The 19768-nt window shown below is 46.5% G+C and overlaps 1 protein-coding gene across 1 annotated transcript in view; it reads right to left on the minus strand.

The window, feature by feature from the left end:
* Window positions 1–6: 6 nt before the first annotated feature.
* Window positions 7–19768, minus strand: part of ST3GAL2 (ST3 beta-galactoside alpha-2,3-sialyltransferase 2) — a 34671-nt gene continuing 14909 nt past the window's right edge. Inside the window, exons 3-6 of the mRNA XM_006030238.3 lie at window positions 9472–9651; window positions 6181–6226; window positions 5345–5464; window positions 7–4619 (exon numbers count right to left, since the gene is read on the minus strand). Coding sequence (XP_006030300.1) covers window positions 4446–4619; window positions 5345–5464; window positions 6181–6226; window positions 9472–9651 — 520 coding nt within the window. The 3' untranslated portion in view covers window positions 7–4445. The remainder of the gene's footprint in view (window positions 4620–5344; window positions 5465–6180; window positions 6227–9471; window positions 9652–19768) is intronic.

Raw genomic sequence — 19768 nt, forward strand, 5'->3', positions numbered from 1 at the left:
TGGAAGGATGGAGGTCAGCGAGTCCAACCCCCTGCTCAAGGCAAGATCACTTCCATTTAAACTGTCCCAGATAAAGGTTTGCCTAACCTGCAGTTTAAAAAGTTCCAATGATGGAGTTTCCAAAGTCTCTCCAGGTAATCTGTCACACTGCTTGAACACCCTCAGAGTTCAAAAATTCTTCCTTATATCTAACCTAAAACATGCCCTGTTGCTATTTAAGAACATTCAATCTTGGCCTGCCCGCTGTGGACAGAGAACCATCTAGCACCATCTTTATAACCACCCTTTATATATCTGAAGAGTCTTCAGATCCCTCCTTGGTCTTCTCTTCTCCAGACTAAATCATCTCAGTACTTCCATCTTTTCCTTGTAAGTCATGTTTTTTAGGTCGCAAATCATGTTTGTTGGTTTCTCCTGGACACAAAACTGACATCTTAGTGGGATCCAGGCTATTACACAGGGCAAAGACGCCATTTCATGAATCAGTCACTTTAAGAAGGCTGCCTCCATGCCCCTGAGACATCTTAGCAGCAAAGCAGAATTTTGCCCGGAGCATGCTCTGCAGGAAGTCAGAGCACCAGAAGCCAGATCCTGTTTGGTAGGACAGCTCCTGTCACTCCTCAGTTGTCAAGCCAGTACCTCCTTCTTCCACTTGACAGGAGCCACACCACTTTTACCAAAACCAGCAACTGGAGATTTTAAACAAATGCAGCTCTCTCTCCTTACTTGACATTGCCCACCACTGAGAGCAGGAAGAGGTTGGAATGTCAGCAGCATCTCCATGAAAGGAAGCAGCTGGCAACCTCTCTGCCTTCCCCATTATAATAACCATTTTTCAGCTAACCCCAGCATCAAGCTCCAATTTGTCATAAACACAGAAGCATGGAAGTAATGAAGGAAGCAGCTGAGACCACCGGTGAAAGCAGGCAACATTAACAAACTGTGCTCGCAGACAGCGTGGGGAGCAAGTGGCATCCAGTTTAACAGGCGGTAGATGATTCAAGGCACTCTTTGTTGCTAAGTTTTTAAATTTTTTATTTCTTCTAAAAACAGAGTTGAAACCAGGGCTTGAAATAAATCCCTCCTCCTTCCTCTGTCTCCCAGGAAGAAAGGGGTGAGGAAAGAATTCAGGTTTCACTGTCCTGTCAAAACTCCAGCATGCAATTCATAGAATGACCTGCTGATTTTTGGTTTCCAAGTTATCTTTACAAGCCCCAGTGGGGCACTACAATGGAGGAGTTGCTCTGTTTTGCCTGGACTATCCAAAGTGGCTGCTTGGCAAGCAAGTAGTGTGAGTGCATGATATCACAAGCAGAACTTTTAGATTCAAGGTCTCAGACCTTCATCCAGCCTACTTATTTAGAGCCCTGCAGACCCAACAACAGGAGCCATCACTTGGCTGCTGTAGCAGGTCCTAAGACTTGAGTTTCACCACTGCAGAAAGAAAAAGTCAAAACAAAAACAAAACCTAGGAGTGACTGCTATACAGGAGTCACAGATACAAAAGGAAAAAAACCCACTATCAATGTTTAAATAGCTATTGCAACAAGGAGATCTGAGCCACTACTGGGCCCCTTTTCTCCCAATATCACACATTTCAGCTATGGCTGTCTACTCCATGAGCCCTTCACTACTGCAGCAATACTGGTATACAATACCATGCTGCACTCCCAAGTGTGGATACAGCTAACCTGGCAAAACTGACCTTTGTACTAAGTTAAATAAACGATCAACCACATGTGAAATGAGCTGCCTCAGTGAAAGTTCAGTTTTGCCACTATAACTGCTTCTACACTAGGGGCTTTGGTCACCATGGGTATGTCAGACTAGGATCCTTCTTCTTTACAGCCACTAGCACAGACATGTCCTAAGATACAAGCAGGAATAAGTTATTCCATTTAATACTGTTTGGCATGATTGTACGCTTTCAGTCCTTCCAGCACCAACTGGCTAAGAGGCAGTCATTCTCCTTTGATCTCCCAAACTCATACCTCTCTCTCTCTCACACACACACACACACACACACACAGTGTCTAGCTCTGGGCTTTATTCCCTAATGAAACATAGCCTAGCTCACAGGGAAGCCACCTCCAATTTCTCTACTCGCATCCTGCCTTTAGGGGAGCTGCTCTCACCTGAATACCTGCACACTTAAGGCCAAACACAGGCAAAAGAAACAATGGTTCCCAAAGCCATGCATGGACTTGGCTCGGATGACTCAGGCTGGACTCTATTCCAGCAGTAGGACCCAATTCGAGCAAAAAAAGGATACAGGGGAAAGGCATGACATCCTTCAGGGTTTGCAAAGAGTCAAAGGTCTACAAAGAGCTTCTGGTTTGTCAAAGGCAGCCAGTAAAACCAGTATGCATCAGGTACCCCTTCCAGTGGTTATTACATAGAAGCCTTTCCCACTATCCTTTAACTCCATGCCTTGACCAAATACACATATATTCATGAGCCAAACCCTGCAGTTCTCTCATGAATATAAATGGAGGGAGGACTTCAGGCTTTTGGCTGGGAGATGTACTTGAAAACCAACAGCCGTATTTCACTTAATTCAAGATTATTTTGAATTGTTCCTTCATCCCAAATTCAAAATTAAATCTAATATTTTTCCCCACATACCACCACTGCAGCCGAGACTGTTCTGGCTGACAGTGCATGCTGCCTCATACAGTTTGTACAGTGACTGATGGGGATTTCCCTGGAACATTCTCCCCCAAACCGCCCCTTCCCCAGCACCTTTCTTTGCAAGCCCACCAGACAACGCTTGCTAGCTATTATGACTGTCCCTGCAGGGGCCAATAAGCAACACTATTGAGAAGCAGCCATCTAAAGAGAGAAGAGCCTCCGTTTATAACCAGCTGTAACTAGATTAGCTCATTGGGACAGTCCCTTTCCTATAGATGGAGCTTGCCAGACTGCAATACAGCTTAGATATTAGTGATTTTGTGATGGTAAGCCTTGCTATTTACAGTGAACACAGCAAAGTGGCACCTTAGCCAACCACAGGCAATCGGCTGCCACCATCTCCACTTTCATCACAACCTTGCAAGAAACCAGCATATTTTCACCTGGACCCCTTGTTGTGAAGACATTCTCTTCTGGGAGACACACTGGGCTTTCAAGTGGAGGAGGTGCCAGGGGATGCTGGTGGAGGAAAAGAGGTTAAAAAAAGATGCCTTGTGGATTAAGATTAGGAAGAGGTAACTGGTGTATGAAGGGAATTCTCCCTACCCGCTCTAAAGCTCAGCTGGAAATTAGTAGAATGGGGGACAAGGTGTCTAGGCCACAGGTTCTCCAGATTCCTTAGCTGCCTTTGGCATGGTTTCCTCCTCTGTCCACCACACAACTAGTTAATCCTAGAACAAGGATGAAAGGAAAGAAGGACACCAGGCTTCATCTGAGATTTCTCTTCCTTTCCTTCTATCCCCTAGGAATAGCTCCTAGGTAGCTGTAAACACTGGCCAATTTCAGACTTCCAGTCTACACCTAACCCAGTTCCCCGAGCAGCCTGATCCTGCCTCACTGCTGCGACAGGGGCTTTCCTCTGAATATTTCCTCAAGCTCTAAAATCTTCAACTTGGTGAGAAGTCTCATCAGCAGGCTCATACCTAACAGTTTGGGTACAGTGTCCACCCAAAAACTGAGCCCTTTCCCCACCCCTTCCTTTGCCAAGTTAGACCTTTTGAGTCAAAATGATTGTGTCCACCCACAATAACCAACAGTCTGTTCAGCATTTTGAACCTGATTGTACAAAAAATAATACTAATAATGATAATTATAATAACAATGCAGGAAACCTCCTCCAGGAGAACGATTGCCATTATCAAAGGGAAAGGAGGGAAGAAAATTGCCCAGATGCTCCCAAGCTTGTTCCAAACTGTTCTAGTTAGAGCTTAGAATGTGGGAGATTGGGCAAAAATCCCACCCCGTTCTATAGGGGCTAGTCAGTGCTGAAGCTCCCAGAAGACTGCCGTCGCACAGGAGAATGGTCCAAACATGCGGCTTCTCCCTGGGCCTGGGAATGTGATTGTTTGGGCTTTCTTCTGACATGATTATTTTTAAAAAGAGCAGCATTTGGTTTGACCGTGAGGAGATTGGGTCAGAAGCATACGACTTAAATCCGCAACAGATTTTTGCTTGTGAATCCTTTTTATCCCAAACAGGATGTTTTGTTTTTAAAGAAAAAAAAAAAAAAAAAAAAAGTTTCCTTTTCTCTCTGAACCCGATTGGTTGAAGGAACTAAGTATCCTGTTTAGCCAAACCATCACAAGTGGTCATGAGGGACCACAGACTGAACCCAATAGCTCATCTTGATTGATCTGGGATCTCTCACAGCAAGATTTGCCCACCCATCCCTAGGGCAGGAGGCCATGACAGTCATCCCATTTCTTGAAACCTGATTCTGAAATAACAGCTGAAGCACAGAGTCTTCTGGCACATCAGTTGCCACGATAAACCTCAATCTTGCTGGTCTTTGCCAGCATGTCAATGATGTGAGCTTCAAAGTCAGCATCATGCACCCTGGTTTTCCGGAACTCTCCAGCATAACGATTGTTCTCCCAGTAGTGGTGCCAGTCGCCTCGGCTGTCTGCACCAAATCCAAAGACATTCACCTGTAGCAAGAGAAAGAGGGATGCCAGTAACATTAGTGGTACTTACTGCAAGGTGGGCTGGGAAACCATGATCCTGGGCATGAAGCCCATTGCCAAAAAGCATGAGAGTGCATTATAGCATTTTCTGTCTTCCTCTAAAGTAGCAGGCGTGAGCCACTGCAGAACACAGCATACTGGATCGATGGCTGATGGTAGACTGGGAAAGCCTACATTCCATCCCCCACTAACATAATGCACAATAGATACAAAGAAAGGTTTCCTGAGCTGATTCCATCTGCAGCTCAGACATTATGAGGCACATCCGTTCAAGACATTTCTAGGACATCCCATCACAACAGATTGAGCTCCCTAAGTCCAAACTGAAAATAAGCAGCCATTATGATGCTACACAAAGCTTAAGGGAAAGGGAGATACCAGGACTCTCACAGGAAATGCATGCCCTTCAACTGGAGGGAATCCGGCTAATCCAATGCATGACTTGGGATTAGTTTTAGGAGGCCACTTCAGCAAAAAGCAGATACAAAGAAAGACAGCAACCTGCAGCTGGGAAACAGGTCACCACTGGGAACTGTGGCAGATTTCAGCCATACTGTGCTAAGAACCTGATGGCCAGGACTAGATACTTTTCCTTTTGAAGATGAAGGCAGCAGGAGGTTGGATTTCACATAGGAAACCAACTCCCATGCTCCATGCCAATGGCATCATCAACCCCTTCAAACCCTTACCTCATCGCAAACATGAAGCGCAAAAAACAGCACTAGCATCCCTGTGGATGGGTATCGACCATGGTGCTCTGTCCATCGGTCATGGATATATTTGAAGAAAGCCGGATTGTAGATCTGCACCTAGAAGGAAGTCAAACTTTAGAGTTCAGATTATAGAAATTCTCCTAAAAATGAAAAAAGGATGAGAAGCACAGGCCCAAATTGCTCATGAATGAACACGTGTATACAAGCTGAAAAGGACTGCCATAACTTAGCTACACGACAAGCACATTAGCTGCTTCACCACACTGTCCAGGTACCAAGAAACCCCGTACTTTCACATGCCTTGCCAAGTCAGTTTAATATTTTCTTGGCTCCTGCAGTCTGTTGGCACACTCTACTAAAGCCAGCCAAATTCCACTCAATCCTTCTCCAAGAGACAGTGCTGAATGCAAGATCAGCTGTGAGACAACATAAAAAGTGGGTCTTTGGGAAAAAGTGATCTATGAAACTCAAATGAACTATGAGTCAGGAAAATGTACAGTACCCTTGTGATGAAGTACAGCAACTTTTGCTGAAATCTAACTACCTCAGGAACCTGCTTGGCCTTTTCCACATTAGAGGCAAAGCCATAAAATGTGGTTGGGTTGTGTTCCAAGCCTGACTAGATGGGCTAGTCAAATTCTCCATGGACAAGGGCCACAGGCAGACTTCAAGGAAATGTTCTTGAGAAGACAAGGAGGATGGATTTCTCGGGCAAAGAAGAACATGAACAGGTGTTCTGGATCATCCTCCACCCCTCTTCCCCCAACACAGTCAGGACAGTGTATGCCAAGGGGGCCCAGCACCAGCCTTACCTTTTCTTTGTCCACCCGAAGGAAAGGCTTCACAGGCGCGTATGTGCTGAAACAGCAAAAAGGCAAATTATTTCCTGTGTCCTCAGTGCTCCCTGAGCCCACACAAGGGGTTATAGCTTCATAGTTTCTGGGGTCGGAAGGGACCTGGGCAGATCATCTAGTCTGCCCCCCTGCCATAGCAGGAAAGAGTACTGGGGGTCAAACGACCCCACGTTATTCCTGGTCACTCCTGGCAGCGCTCAGGGGAACAGGGACTCCCCCAGTGCCTGTTGATCCCCCCCGACTAGTTTATAGCAGGCCACAAGATCCCCCCATAGCCTTCTCTTCTGGAGGCTGAACAGGTTCAGGTCCCGTAACCTTTCCTCATAGGACCTGCCCTGCTGTCCCTTGATCATGCGAGTGGCCCTCCTCTGGACCCTCTCGATGCTGTCCACATCCCTCTTAAAGTGCGGTCCCAGAACTGGACGCAGTACTCCAGCTGCGGCCTGACCAGTGCCGCATAGAGGGGGAGGATCACCTCCTTGGTCCTGCTTGAAATGCATCTGTGGATGCACGACAAGGTACAGTTGGCCTTCCTAGCTGCCTCCCCACACTGCCGAGCCATGTTCATCTTGGAGTCAATAATGACTCCAAGATCCTTTTCCACCTCCGTGCTGACAAGAGGGGAGTTCCCCAGCCTGTAGGTATGGTGCCGGTTGTTCCTCCCCAGGTGCATCACCTTGCACTTGTCTGTGTTGAACCCCATCCTGTTCTCCTCCGCCCATCCTTGTAACCTGTCAAGGTCCGACTGTAGCCTGTTGCTCCCTTCTATTGTGCCCACATCCCCCCACATCTTGGTATCATCAGCAAATTTGAACAGGGTGCTTTGCACCCCCTCATCCAAATCACTGATGAAGATGTTGAACAGGGCGGACCCGAGGACCGAGCCCTGCGGGACCCCACTGCCCACGTCCTTCCAGGCCGAGAAGGACCCATCCACTACCACCCTCTGGGTGCGGCTCTCTAGCCAGTTGGCGACCCATTGGACTGTGTGGGTGTCTACGCCACAGTCCCCCAGTTTCCTAACGAGAATGGGGTGAGAGACAGTGTCAAAAGCCTTCCGGAAGTCCAGGAAGACTATACCCACTGCTACCTACTGCTTATGATGAGAGGGTGCATTCAAAGTAGAGCAGTATTAAATGGGGAAGTCAGTCACTTGGGTCCAGATCCAGGAAATTGCCCAAGCAATGAATATTCCTATTCAAAAGACCCAGCACCTGCTAACGTATCCCCCGAGTCAGGCCTTAGGAGGCAAGTACCAGCCCTTTCATAACCCCCTTTCATACTGTGGCAAGGGAGAGGTCTGGCTAATATGCAGCCTGTACGCTACATGGCAGATGGATCACGCTGATGCAGACAGTACTAATTCCTGCTGTAAAACAGGGAGGTCCTGGAGACAGAAAAATAAAACCCTTCCTGACCCTTCGTGCTGACCAGCCTCTGCTATGAAGCATGAGAGCGGCCAGCCCTTACCTCCCAACACAGACTGATCACATTATACTGCAACCTTCAGGTTTGACAGACATTGCACAGTAGGCAACTGAACCTCACCAGACAATGAGAAGCTACTTCAGACTCCAAGCACAGATCTCTGGGCACTGGACAGAGGGCAGGTATCTTTACCTTCTTTGGCAGCTGGTGACAAAGAGGCATCAAGCATTTCTTGTTGCTCTTTCCTTAAGTTACTTTCCATTCACTTTGCCTTTTAGTCTTGCTTTGTGGGAGATGTTCAAAAGGAGGCTGGTGTAGTTTAACTGCGCCCATCGGAACACTCCAACACCTCACAGCATGCTACCTACACCCTGAAAGGCAGCCCAAGGACATCTTCGCTGTAAACAATCCTGCCCTCTAACTGATAGGGCTGGTCCCCAGTCACTGAGGTTTAAGAGTGAGCCAATCACCAGCCTGAGAGCACATTTGCAGGTAGACAAGAGACTCCAATTACACACAGTGCCTTCAGCTGCAAGCTCCGGCCTTAACGAGGACTTTACAAACAAGCTTGAGGTGAAGACAAAAGACCCATCAGTGGACCAAGATTCCACAGAGTTATAGCAAGGCTCCCAGCAGCAAGAGACATGGGTCATTCCCTTCCATCCCCTCCTCTCCTCACCCACAGTGGACTGCACACTTTCATTTCCAGTGTTACGGTTGCTTCTGAAAGAGTATCCAAGCACCTGTTGGGTGGACTGGCCTTGCCCAGCCAGCCACACCGTGCCTGGCAGGGGAAACACTATGTATCTGGGTCCAAGACGACAGTTTTCCTTAAGCTCTCTTGGGGATAACTGTTCTTCTTGCCTGGTTTAGTACCTGCTGAGATGTTGGGGCTTAATGCCCATTTTATGGAAATGGGAGGCACCTCCCTAGCTTGTTCCTGCAGCCATATGGCTGAAGGCAGGTGAAACTTGAGGGCATCTGAACCCCAAGCCTCTGGGCCTGGGCCTGCACGTAGGATGCCCGCCAAAAGATTTTGGAAATATCTGAAGCCCCTGGTGGGGGTGGAGGATGTTTGCCGGTTGTAGGGCCACTTATTGTTCTGAACTGACTTATGGATTTGGACTTGATTTGGCTGATTTGGCTTGGAACATGAAACATTTCTTTAAAAAGCCACACTATGCCTGAGGCATGGCTGCATGTCAACCTCAGGAACAAAATGTAGATGCTTTAACTAGAACCCATCAGGCTGTGGCTCCCTGCAGTCTTCTCCTATACCTTCCAAGGCAGTTCAGTGCCGCAGAGTACAACCAGCCCAACAACCCTAAGGAATAAAGTTCCCTGTTTCATACATGGAGTTATGAAAGGGGGAGAGGACAAAGAGGGCAGCAGAGAGAAGCTTTCTGAGCAATTCTGTTCTCTTACCAAAAGTCCCCTTTCTGACCCTGAGCAGCAGCCTCCAGGGGAGCTCATTAGAGGTCTCAGAACACTAGGGAGTACTGGAATGAAACACTCATTTAGGTCTCAATCTTTTATTTAAAGACGACACTGGCAATGTTCCCCATTGCATTTCAGTGGAACAGGATCATGTCCTTAACAGAAGCAAACGAACAGCCACCAAAGAGGACATTTGTTCACTGCTTCCCTGCCAGTGGCATTGGGGTGAAAAGCTGTGAATCCCATAGACAATGCCACTTTTGCCTTCTGACCCACATGATGCAGAGCTGGGTAGACAGTGCCATGATGTGCTAGTCAACTAACTGCCTTTCAGAAGGAAGGCTTCTTTCACCCACCAGCATGACTGTCTAATTGGGTACTTACAATCTGATCTGTCCAGTTGACAGGGCACTAGCAATCCACAGCAAGTCCAAGGTTTTGAAGGGCACTAGCACAAAGCTCACATTAGCAGGCAGATTCTTGGCACTCTCTGGGTACATGAAGTGGTGGGTGGTCCTGCTCCCGACATCTGCTTCAAAACCTACCGTTGGGGCCTGGTTCATTCTGCAGAGAGAGTTGGGACTTAGAAAGGCAGCATTTCACAATTTCCTTGTCACTTGCACAGAACAAGCTAATTAGTGAAAGAAACTGAAAACCTGCTTATCAGTAAGGAACATCTGCACAACTAGAGATGAGATGAGTAATTATTAATGCCAGGAATCTTGTAGTCCCTCACTGCGCGCTCAATTTCCAGACCTGTCATTACATTAACAAAGGTTTTTACATTCTGACCATACCTCTTTAAAAAAAAATGTGGGAAAAAAACTTTAAAAGGAAAACCTAAACTTTGCACCCAGGGAGATGCAGATTGATGTACTTCCTAAAAAGGTACAAAGTTGCAACTGCTGATTCAGAGTAAGAGGTTCTAAATGACTGCTGCAGCCCTTAAGTTTCAGCTAGAGTTCTGGGTGCCCAACACTTCTGAATTTCACCTGTGATACTTCACAGTGTTACAATAGCCGTGTTCCAAGCAAGAAACTTGACTAATATCCAGAGATGCACAAATATATTACAGCTCAGTTATTTAAATACGTCTTTCCAAGCATGCAGCAGTTAATCACACAGAAGAAGCAGACAGTGCTAGACAGACTCTGGAGAGCTGGCTTCTATTCCCATCTCTGCCACTGAGCTGCTGGGTGATCTGGGACAAGTCACTTGAGTTCTTCACCTCATTCCCATCCCAGCCTTCTTCTCAACTATTTCAGCTATTAGGTCTTGGGGGCAAGGACTGTTTTGCATTATGTGTTTAGAAAGAGTTTGATTGGCAAAATGTGACTGCAATTTTAGGTAGCGATTCTAGCTGCTAAAGTGTGACATGTTATGGGCACACGGGAACTGCTAAGCCAGGGAGCTATCCAAATCAGTATCCTGTTTTAGAGTATACATTACTAGATGCTTCAGAAGTTGCGCAAGAAGTAACGAAGCAGCAATTATGGGGGGAAAAAAACATTCTTTCCACCCAACGGAACATAGTTCCTAGCTCCCAATATTCCTCAGTGAGGACAAGTCACACTGACATTTGAATTACCTTGAGAATGAGGGAAAAAAACACCCTACTTGCCAATCACTAAACATTCATGCAGCGATATTCAGAAATCCCTAATACCTTGGGTCATTCTTGACTTTTCAGTGGAGGACAGAGCATACCTCTTGACTTGCATTTTGAGATGCACCTCAATTGAACAGAACTTCTCCAGTCCTGCAATAACTTAGAAATATCATTCAAAAGAAACCCTAGAAGTGGTGCAGGCCCATTGAACAGACATGGTAAAAGTTGTTAATTAAAAAAAAGAGTTCAATAAATATTTGTGTTACTCGTTTGGAAAGCAGTAGGATGATGTACTCATATCATGAAGCAAGGATGAAGGAGTACTTTTCAGTCCATTTGAAATGAAGAACGAAATAAAAAAAAAAAAATAAAAAAATCTACTAAAGAGAAATATTTTAAAGAAGAATCAGCAGGCCTGGATAACTTTTCCCTAAGAGATCTCAGGCCTGCTCATGTGAACTTGTAATAAATCTTGAAACAATGAGGAGATTCCAGAAGGTCACAAATGAGCTAATATTGTCCTATATTCAAAACAAGCAGCTGGGATGACCTGAAAATACTATAAGTCAGTTAGTATGATGTCAATCCTGGGCAACAAGAGGGAATCACAGAAGAAGAAATCCATCTGTAAGACATTTGACTAAGTACCATGATTTATTTTTCAATCAAAATATTGAAATATAAATTGGGAGCACATATTAAACAGATTGAGAATAACTGGCTCACAATTCTTAAAGAACAGAGTCAACAGGGAATCCTCATGGAATGGAAGCATTTCTAGTGCAGATCCACAGGGAGCGTTACTAGGCCTGATGCTATTCAACATTTTCATCAAAGATTTGAAAGTAAAAATGAAAGTCACTACAGATAAAATCTGTGGATAACAAAACAAACAAAAAAAATCACCACCAGTGTGGTAAATAAGGAGGGCAGGAGCAATCTGGATGTATTTTAATACAACATAAAAGCAGATCATGCCTACAGAATACAGGACAGAATCTAGGAAAGCAGGAGCTCTGAAGCTAACTCAACCTGAGTTTTCAGTATGATGATGTGGCAAAAAGGGGTTGCTGTGATCTCTGGATGTACAAATGGGAGGTTGTTGTTGGATGTAACAATTTGTTAGCCCTAGGCTAACAACTTGGAGCTGCTTTTACTGCTGTGTCTAGGGAGAAAGATACTAGAATGTAGCATGCAGACAGATACTAGAATGCTCCTACAGAACGAGACTTAAAGAACTCAGTCCTGCTTAGCTTATCAAAAAATGCTCAAGGAGACTCCATTACAGCACAAGTACTTTTATGGAGAGGTACATGCCAAAAGGGCTCTCAGCAAGCAGAGAAAAGCAGCTTCCAATCATCAGTGCTTGTTCTGAAGCCAGACAAATTCAAGTAAAAAAAAATGAAGATATGCATGCCTAACAGCAAGGGTTTTAACTACTGGAACAGGCTACTTTGGGAGTGGTGCATTCGTTATCTCCAAGTGTTCAAATCAAAGGGCTTCTCCAAGAAAAGCACCCAAGTTCAACCTATAGACACTGTGTGAAATGGAAAGGCCAGAGGTCTGTAGATGGTCTTTTCTGGCCTTAAACTGTATTAATTTAGGAATTAAGTCTCTCTCTCCATGAAGAACCTCAGGATCTTGGTCTTTTTCATCATCTCAGCCCTGTACTAAGTTGTCCAAAGTCCGAATTCCATTTCCCTATGGGTGCCACTATGTGGCAGCAAAGTAAAAGGAACTGGATGAAGAGGCTGCTTTTAAGGGAAGCTTGGCTGCATACACATTGCTGAATGTGTTAGTGACCTCAAGACTAAGCAGTCTTCCTATATTGCACACAAACAAAGGGAGGGCAACTAACTCAGTGAATGCCACTGCTCTCACTACACCTAGGTCAGAAAATCATTAAGTGTTGTCAACGCAAGTTAACATCTGATGAAGTGAACTTGTTTTCATGAAAGCTTATGCATCTCTGATGTATTTAGTCTATAAAGATGCATCTCTGCCCTACCCGATTTTACCCCATCATACCTAACTACCCCTCGAAGCACTGAATTGTCAGGAAATGCAATCTTAAATCCCTATCATGACTCAGGCCAGCACTTCATGATTCCCATGATATTTTTCCTGTAGGACCCCTGCCACATTCACTGCACAGGATGGGTCATGCTTACATAGTCTGCAGCTGTTTAATAACAGTTTCCCGCTCATTAGTCCCTGTGTGACCCTAGACCTTGTTTATTGCAGGCTGTTCTGACCTTGTGCTAAAGACAGAATTACTAGTTTCCTCCTGGGCTTTATGGCATGTACAGCTATAGCAAGCAAGGGCTTCACAAACAAAAACACCAACCTCTCTCTCTTCTCACAGTACCCCCAGGAGCATTAACATTGACCATTTCTGCTACTTTTGGGTGTCTAGTAAGAGATGCCTACTACCACCTGATATTTCACAATACTTTGCATTTACAGATCTCATTATATTTAAAGCACAGCTCTTGCTATTTCACTTGCAACTGAGTGGTCAGGCTTTCTGCAGACCAGCCCCTCACGTATCAAGTTGAACACTCAAGATGAGGAAAATGCAATGAGTGATTAAACGTGAAAAGTCTAGGTTAAGCTATTTGAGTAGCATCTTGAAGGAACCCTCTGGCATAGGCAGGGACAGAATCTAGTTCTCCCGACTGTCCTCTCTCCCTCATTCACTCAACACTTCCCAACTTCTGCAACGAAGTGTGGCAGAAGACTCTCTGGCTATTACGTCCTTTACTACACAGACCCAATTCATTCCCAAAGGAAGTCTGTCCTGAACAATGAATGAAGTATGGGTCCAAAGGGAAAACAGAGTGTGATTATTACACAGCCTTTAATGACATAATGCACATGCACACACATGGATAAAACATAGCTTACCTAGGCACTCTTAATTCCACCATTTCCTAAGTTCTGAACACTCCACTTTACAATCTGGACAACATTCACTTGAGATGTATATAACTTTAAAATTCATATACATATCAAGTGAATGTTGTCTCTCGCTCATATATATATATATATGAATGAGAGAGATAAATGTATAGAAAAATATATACATACACTTTTTTTTTTGGCTTAAAAAAATTCAGAGAAATGCCATCATATTGGCATCCCCATAGGTGTGCAGCAGTGTTAGAACCCTTAGATTCACCACACAGATGGCTACCATTTGAACTAATGGAGGAAATGAGAGTAGTAGTAGGTTGTCACTCTCTCCGAGTCAGCAACAGGAGGTGGGACATTTTGCCAGCAGCTTCCATAGCTGGCAGAAGAATTGTGACTCTGGAATGGCAAGTTCCACTTCAGGGGCTGAAGGGGAATGTACTCTAATAAAGAGAATGACCCTAGTGTTCTGTCTCCTCCAGCCTGTCCTGGGCCCAACTCCTTTCCACTTCTGGCTCATCCTTGTCCCAGTCTCCTTTGCCCAGCCAATCCCAGCCCCCTTGGGTTGGCCCCTCCTCTTTTGATTTTTACATCTTGCCCCATTCCTTTTCCTTTGTGAAGTCCCTGTTCTCCTGGCCCCCAGCCCCTCTTACTACCAGGTTACAGCTTTTCTCCTCCACCCATTCTGGTTCCTGTCTTCCTTGTTCATTCTGCTACTTCCCTCCCACACCAGGCCAGCTCTCATCCCCTCTGCATACAAATGAAGTGGCTTGCTCCTCCACATTGACCCTTGCTGGTGCCTGGACATCGAGAGCACAGGACAGAAAGGCTCCTTGGTGTCAGTGCCAATGTCGGGTTCATTTGCCTGGGGCAGTAGGCACTCTCTGAAAGAATGCCTTTCAGAGAAATGTCTCCGTGAGGATGGCACACGTAATCGGACCAGGGTTGCCAAAAACAATTTCTGGACATTTTTGGCTACTTGATTGTAAGAAGTCTCTACTGCTATAGGGGTAGAAGGTGGCACCACACCCCTTAACTGTCCCTCCCAATAAGCTAATGTATGTATGGACCCATCAGTGAAACACCAGGCCATCCCAGGGAACAGCAGTCTCTATAACCTCCCTTGAAGAGGAGCAGTTAAGGCCAGGACAACAGCCAAAAAAGCTTGTCAGCCCCAGGAGATAGTTTCCTTTGCAGTATCAGCAAGATCAATAACATTCCACTAGGAGCAAAAGCAAAGTGAAGGCCAAGAGAAAGCTTTCTGCCTGCTGCAGGAATGAGATTTACACGTGAAGCTGGGAGGACAGCTGGATTCTCAGACACCAAGCTGAGCTGGCAGTTGGAATGAGTCTTGTTCTGGCTTAGATGAGAGCAGTTTCTGGAAGTCACAGAGAGAAGAAAACAACAGCCTGACATGTCTATCATGCCTTCCATCCCAAAGGCTCCCCAAGTGCCTCAAAATTTTGTGTATAGCACCACTGAAGGGTTGCCGAGAGCTGGAGGGAGTGTTCAGTGGGCAATGAAGGCAGCAGAAAGTGAGGATGAAGGACAACATATTGGGGGGGGCGGCACCTAGAGGAAACCTCTGCTATTACTGAGGTCCATGGTCCCCATGATCCAGGCAGAACCTCTGTTTGAGATCTAACCAGCAAGGCAGGGCAGGAACTGTGGTGAGAAGGACATGTTTCTGATCAGTCACACATCAGAAAGACTAGAATTTTCTCATTCTCCCAGCTGCCTTTGGCAAGGTCCACTGCACTAATTTCAGCTCCTAGCACCTAACTCAAGAGATCTCGGCATAAGCACGTGTTCTCACAGGGCTGCCTTCCTAGGAATTCAGGCAGCTCATACTGGTCAGAAAGGCTCTGCCTTTCTCAAAGAGTCTCTGGAGGTGCAACCCCACCACAGAGACCAAGGCTGAGTCAGCACTGGACCCACTTCCTCTCCACTTGCCTGAACCTTCATGCTGCTAGTAAGGGGATCCTAGAACCAGGGAGATATCACCTCTTCCCCATGAAAATCAAATTACATAAAAGGGGAAACTCTCGCCCTTTTGCCCTCTATGGACATTCCTCCTGCATAAGATACAACCTGGTACCGTGAAAATGGGCAGTCCACAGGCACTGATGGCCTTGTCTAATGCTCAGGACTGAATCCACAGCTGTGAAAATGCAAACATCCTGGGTGCTGGAGACCACAGGACCTAATTTAACTGGACCTCAGTGTTTTGGCACAAGTTGCAGCCGAATTCCAAAGCAGGAGAGAGACCACAGCAGTGAGACAGCAAATGCAGCTTAGCCACATTGCAAACCAACCACTCACTGGCTTAACATAAAAAGGAGGGTCTTATTTCTTTTGGCTGCTAAGATAGAAAACGCAACACAGCTCACTCCAGAGCCTCAGCGTTATCGACTGAGTTCCAACCCCAGCATCATTTAGTTATTTATTTGCAGAACAAACTTCTCTGCTCTCCCAAAAGCTGTGCAACAGAAATGCTGATGCAACCCAAACAGTGGCACAAGCTGGCAACCTAAGGAGGAATTGCCCAGGAAGGGGACTAAGAAGGAGCCTGAGAAAGGCAGGAAGGTAGCCAGGCACTCCACTTGATGATCTGTGCCTGAGAGACCCATAAAGAGAACGGACCTGAATGAATGGTGACCAGCTGATCCAGTTGGAATAATTAGACAGAGGTACTGGTGTGATATCAGTAAGAGGTTCCATAGAGAGAAATGAGCAGGGGGCATTCCCAGAAGAAGGATTTTCAAACAGAACTGAGTGATTCTGGAACACAAGCCGCTCCTGTCATCAGTGAGCCTTAGGCTGCCTAGTGACTATGGAGCATCTGAAATCCCCATGCAGAGAAAGGGAAGCCGCCAGACGGCGTGGCATTCCACAGCAGGTTTGCCATTTCTGGGACAGGTCTTCCTAACACAACATCTGGAACTGAGGAGCCAGCAGTACCCAGCAGCAACCACTGGCAAGAGATGGGTTGACTAGGTAGAGATCCCACAGGCAGAAAGTTTTTTCTCCCTCACTAAGCCTGTTGGATCCCATCATCCTAGTTCCCTGACAAATGGGCAAGCCACACTAACTGTGCCGCCTTCAACAGAGCACAATCCTAGGACCTCATCCCTACCTTGCGACTTAGGGGCAGGAGAATTTTTTAACTTCCTATCAAGCAAAGGCTCAGGCAGGAAGGCAGGCAGGGTCACACTTGTCTGAGATACAAACACTGGAGGAATGGCATGAGTGAGGGCTCTCCATAAAGAGGCCATTGCCTTTGAGAGAGCACAGCTGGGGAACATGACACCCAGAGAGTGACCCACAGCCATAATGCATACTACCATGAGGTGGCTGCCCCTAGAAGTTACAGCAGAGGGGGGCTAGTTATCCCTCTGTAACCAATTAGCATTAGCAGAAAATCCTGCTGCCAACATTAGTCACCAGAGGGCTAAGAAATCACCACTGCCAAGTCTTTCCCCCTTCAACATCAAGCATGAAATGAAACAAGCAACTTTTGCACTCAGCAGGTTCTTGAAGCCTGTCACTTGACTCAGGTGACATGAGCCAGGTAGCTAGCAGATCTCTGAACGAATATGCACAGATATCACCAGTGGGGAAGGATGCAGAGAGCCCCCCCAATAGAGTTATGGCAGGTCTATGCTAGGAGGATTTAGCAGTACAGCAGTACTGGCCACCCATTCTGGCCAAGCATGCCTAGTGTGGATACAGGTATGCTAGCTCAGTCAACCTGCTCTCCATGAGCACAACCACCCAGGCCAGTACTGTCAGTCAGATCCAGCCCCCCCAATCTACTCTAGGGATTCTTGCCAGGTGCAACTCTTACCCAACTGCAGGCCTGTCCTCCATTGAACCTGGCCTTGGCACCAAGAGGTAGGAGGTGGCTGTAATCCCACAGAAGCAGCCATGCCAAATTGCCATAGAAAGTACAGAGGAGCAAGACTGTCATGAGGCTGCACATCTGAAACTCCAGAGGGCACTGCTGCAATACAGACACGAAGAACCTTCTAACTCTGGACTAGAGCAACTTAAAGAATGATTGGTCACATTGTCCAACTAGCTGGAGCTCCACATTTGCCTCATGCATTGAGTCATCAGTTGTTATAGGTGTGATCTAGATGGGATTCAGCACTGGACAGGTATCAGCACACCTGTGTTTGAATCTCAGCTCCAGCCCACTCCCTCCAAGACATGGGCGTGTGAAAGAACCCCATTCCAGCCTACTCTTTTTTTTGTTTTTTTCCTTTTTCATTTCTCTTTGTCCTCTCACCTGTCTGTCAATCTGGATGCCCTGCCTTACTGCATATATGACTGACCACAGGTACTGAGGGAGGGAATCTGACCTCCCTATGGCTTGAGCTCTGACCTCAAGACCTGGGGGCAGGGGCTCTTGTCTAGGCCAAGGTGTGATGCTTTTCAAATTTGTTGGTTAGCTTAAAACACCTGGCCTTGATTGGAGCTAGCAGGTGAGGTCAGATGGGGCTATTTAAGTGAGAGGCTCTCCAGGGACAAGGAGAGCCATGTTAGGACTTTTACTCAGCAGACTGAACTTCTGCAATCCTCACCCACTTCTGGAATGCTGAAGTGAGTAAATTACCAGAAACTTAACTAGAAAGGTAGCTTATAGTAATTTAGAAGTGTATTAAATGGCTATCAGGCCAGTTCTGTTTGCTCTGGGTATTCTTTTGATGCTTCTCTGACTCATACCCCTCCCCAAGCCTACCCTCTCTACCCAATAAAGCTATCCGCTATAATAAGCTTTGAGAGGGAATGGACACGTCTTTGCATTCCCTTGGCTCGACTGATTAAGGGACGCTACTTTCTGTGCTTCAAGTTAAAGGAAGCATTCCAAGATCTTGCAGAGGGGTCAAGTGCCCTCAAGGTCTACAAGGCCTGTGCACCCTGGGGGGGCATAGGGCCCAGGCAACAACCAGGCCCCGGGTAGTGGCAGCGGTTACCCCAGGCTTGCAAGTGCTCCAGGAAGGGGGTTGGCCAGTCATAGGCACCCCAGGGCAGACACTCGGAGCTTGGTAGGTCTACAGGCACAGGAAGGTGGGTGGCTCAGTGTAGAAGCACCCCTTACTGGCCCACTACAGGCAGTCACTGCTTCTCTGTGCCTTGGTTTCCCTGTGTAAGCACTAAGACCACTTCACATTCATAGAGCAGCTCTCATTGGAGGACAGCAGAATGCACTTCTGAATAAATCCCCTAATCTCTGTGGCACTGGGAAGAGAGACTCTTCTTCTCGACTCCATATCCCTCCAAAGCCTTGCAGCTCAGGAAAAAGCCAGCGCTGCTCCCCTGGTTGGAAAGAGCTAGGTGAGTGTGGCCAGAGACCACAATTCCCCCATTCCTGGCATGAATGAGCAATCCCTACAGCACTACTGGAACCCCCTTCTGCTCTGGAGCAAAGGAGCTGCATTAAAACCCTCCAAGCATATTGCAATGTCAGTGCAATGTGCCTTCCCTTGTTCATGGTGGGAGTTCAGCTCCACAGCACAGGCCTATATTCAGGCTTATATATGTAAGTGACCGGCAGATGCTCCAGATTCCAGCAGAAATCTCCTAACAGAGATGCTCTGGGAGGGCTATGTGGGAGAAGAGTAGCTTAATCTGGCCAACTGAGAGGAAATACAAACACTCACATTCTATCCATTGCTTTTAGCTGGCAACTTCTTGCTTCAACAGGAGAGAATCTCACCCAGTTAATGCTACTTGGCCCCTTAAAGCAAGTGAGCCCACACTCAGCAGTTTATGCTAATTGTCACAACCTAAAGTTGTGGTTTTTTGTTTTTGTGTGCTTCGGCACCGCTAAATTATGTCCCCGCCAAATTGCAGCTCCTTTGCACAGTAGAGTTTTCTGCTGCAATAGAGAACCTGCGTGCAAAAACAGTATTTCCCGCCAGTTTGTAGCCTTCTTTGCATGGTGCATTTCTTTTGCATCATAGTGATGCATGGTGCAAAGGAGTTCCCGCCATTTGGATTTAGATTCGCGCCACATTATCGGCCGATCCTAAATTATGCACACGTGGCGGCTAGCGATTGGCTTGCTAGCCGTATAAAGAGCTTGGGAGGTTTCCGCCCATGTTGGAGAGAGAGAGAGAGAGAGAGAGAAATTGAAGTTTGGGAGAAAGAGTG

The sequence above is a fragment of the Alligator sinensis genome, unplaced genomic scaffold (genome assembly GCF_000455745.1).
Source record: "Alligator sinensis unplaced genomic scaffold, ASM45574v1 scaffold260_1, whole genome shotgun sequence".
Classification (NCBI taxonomy): Eukaryota; Metazoa; Chordata; order Crocodylia; family Alligatoridae; genus Alligator; species Alligator sinensis.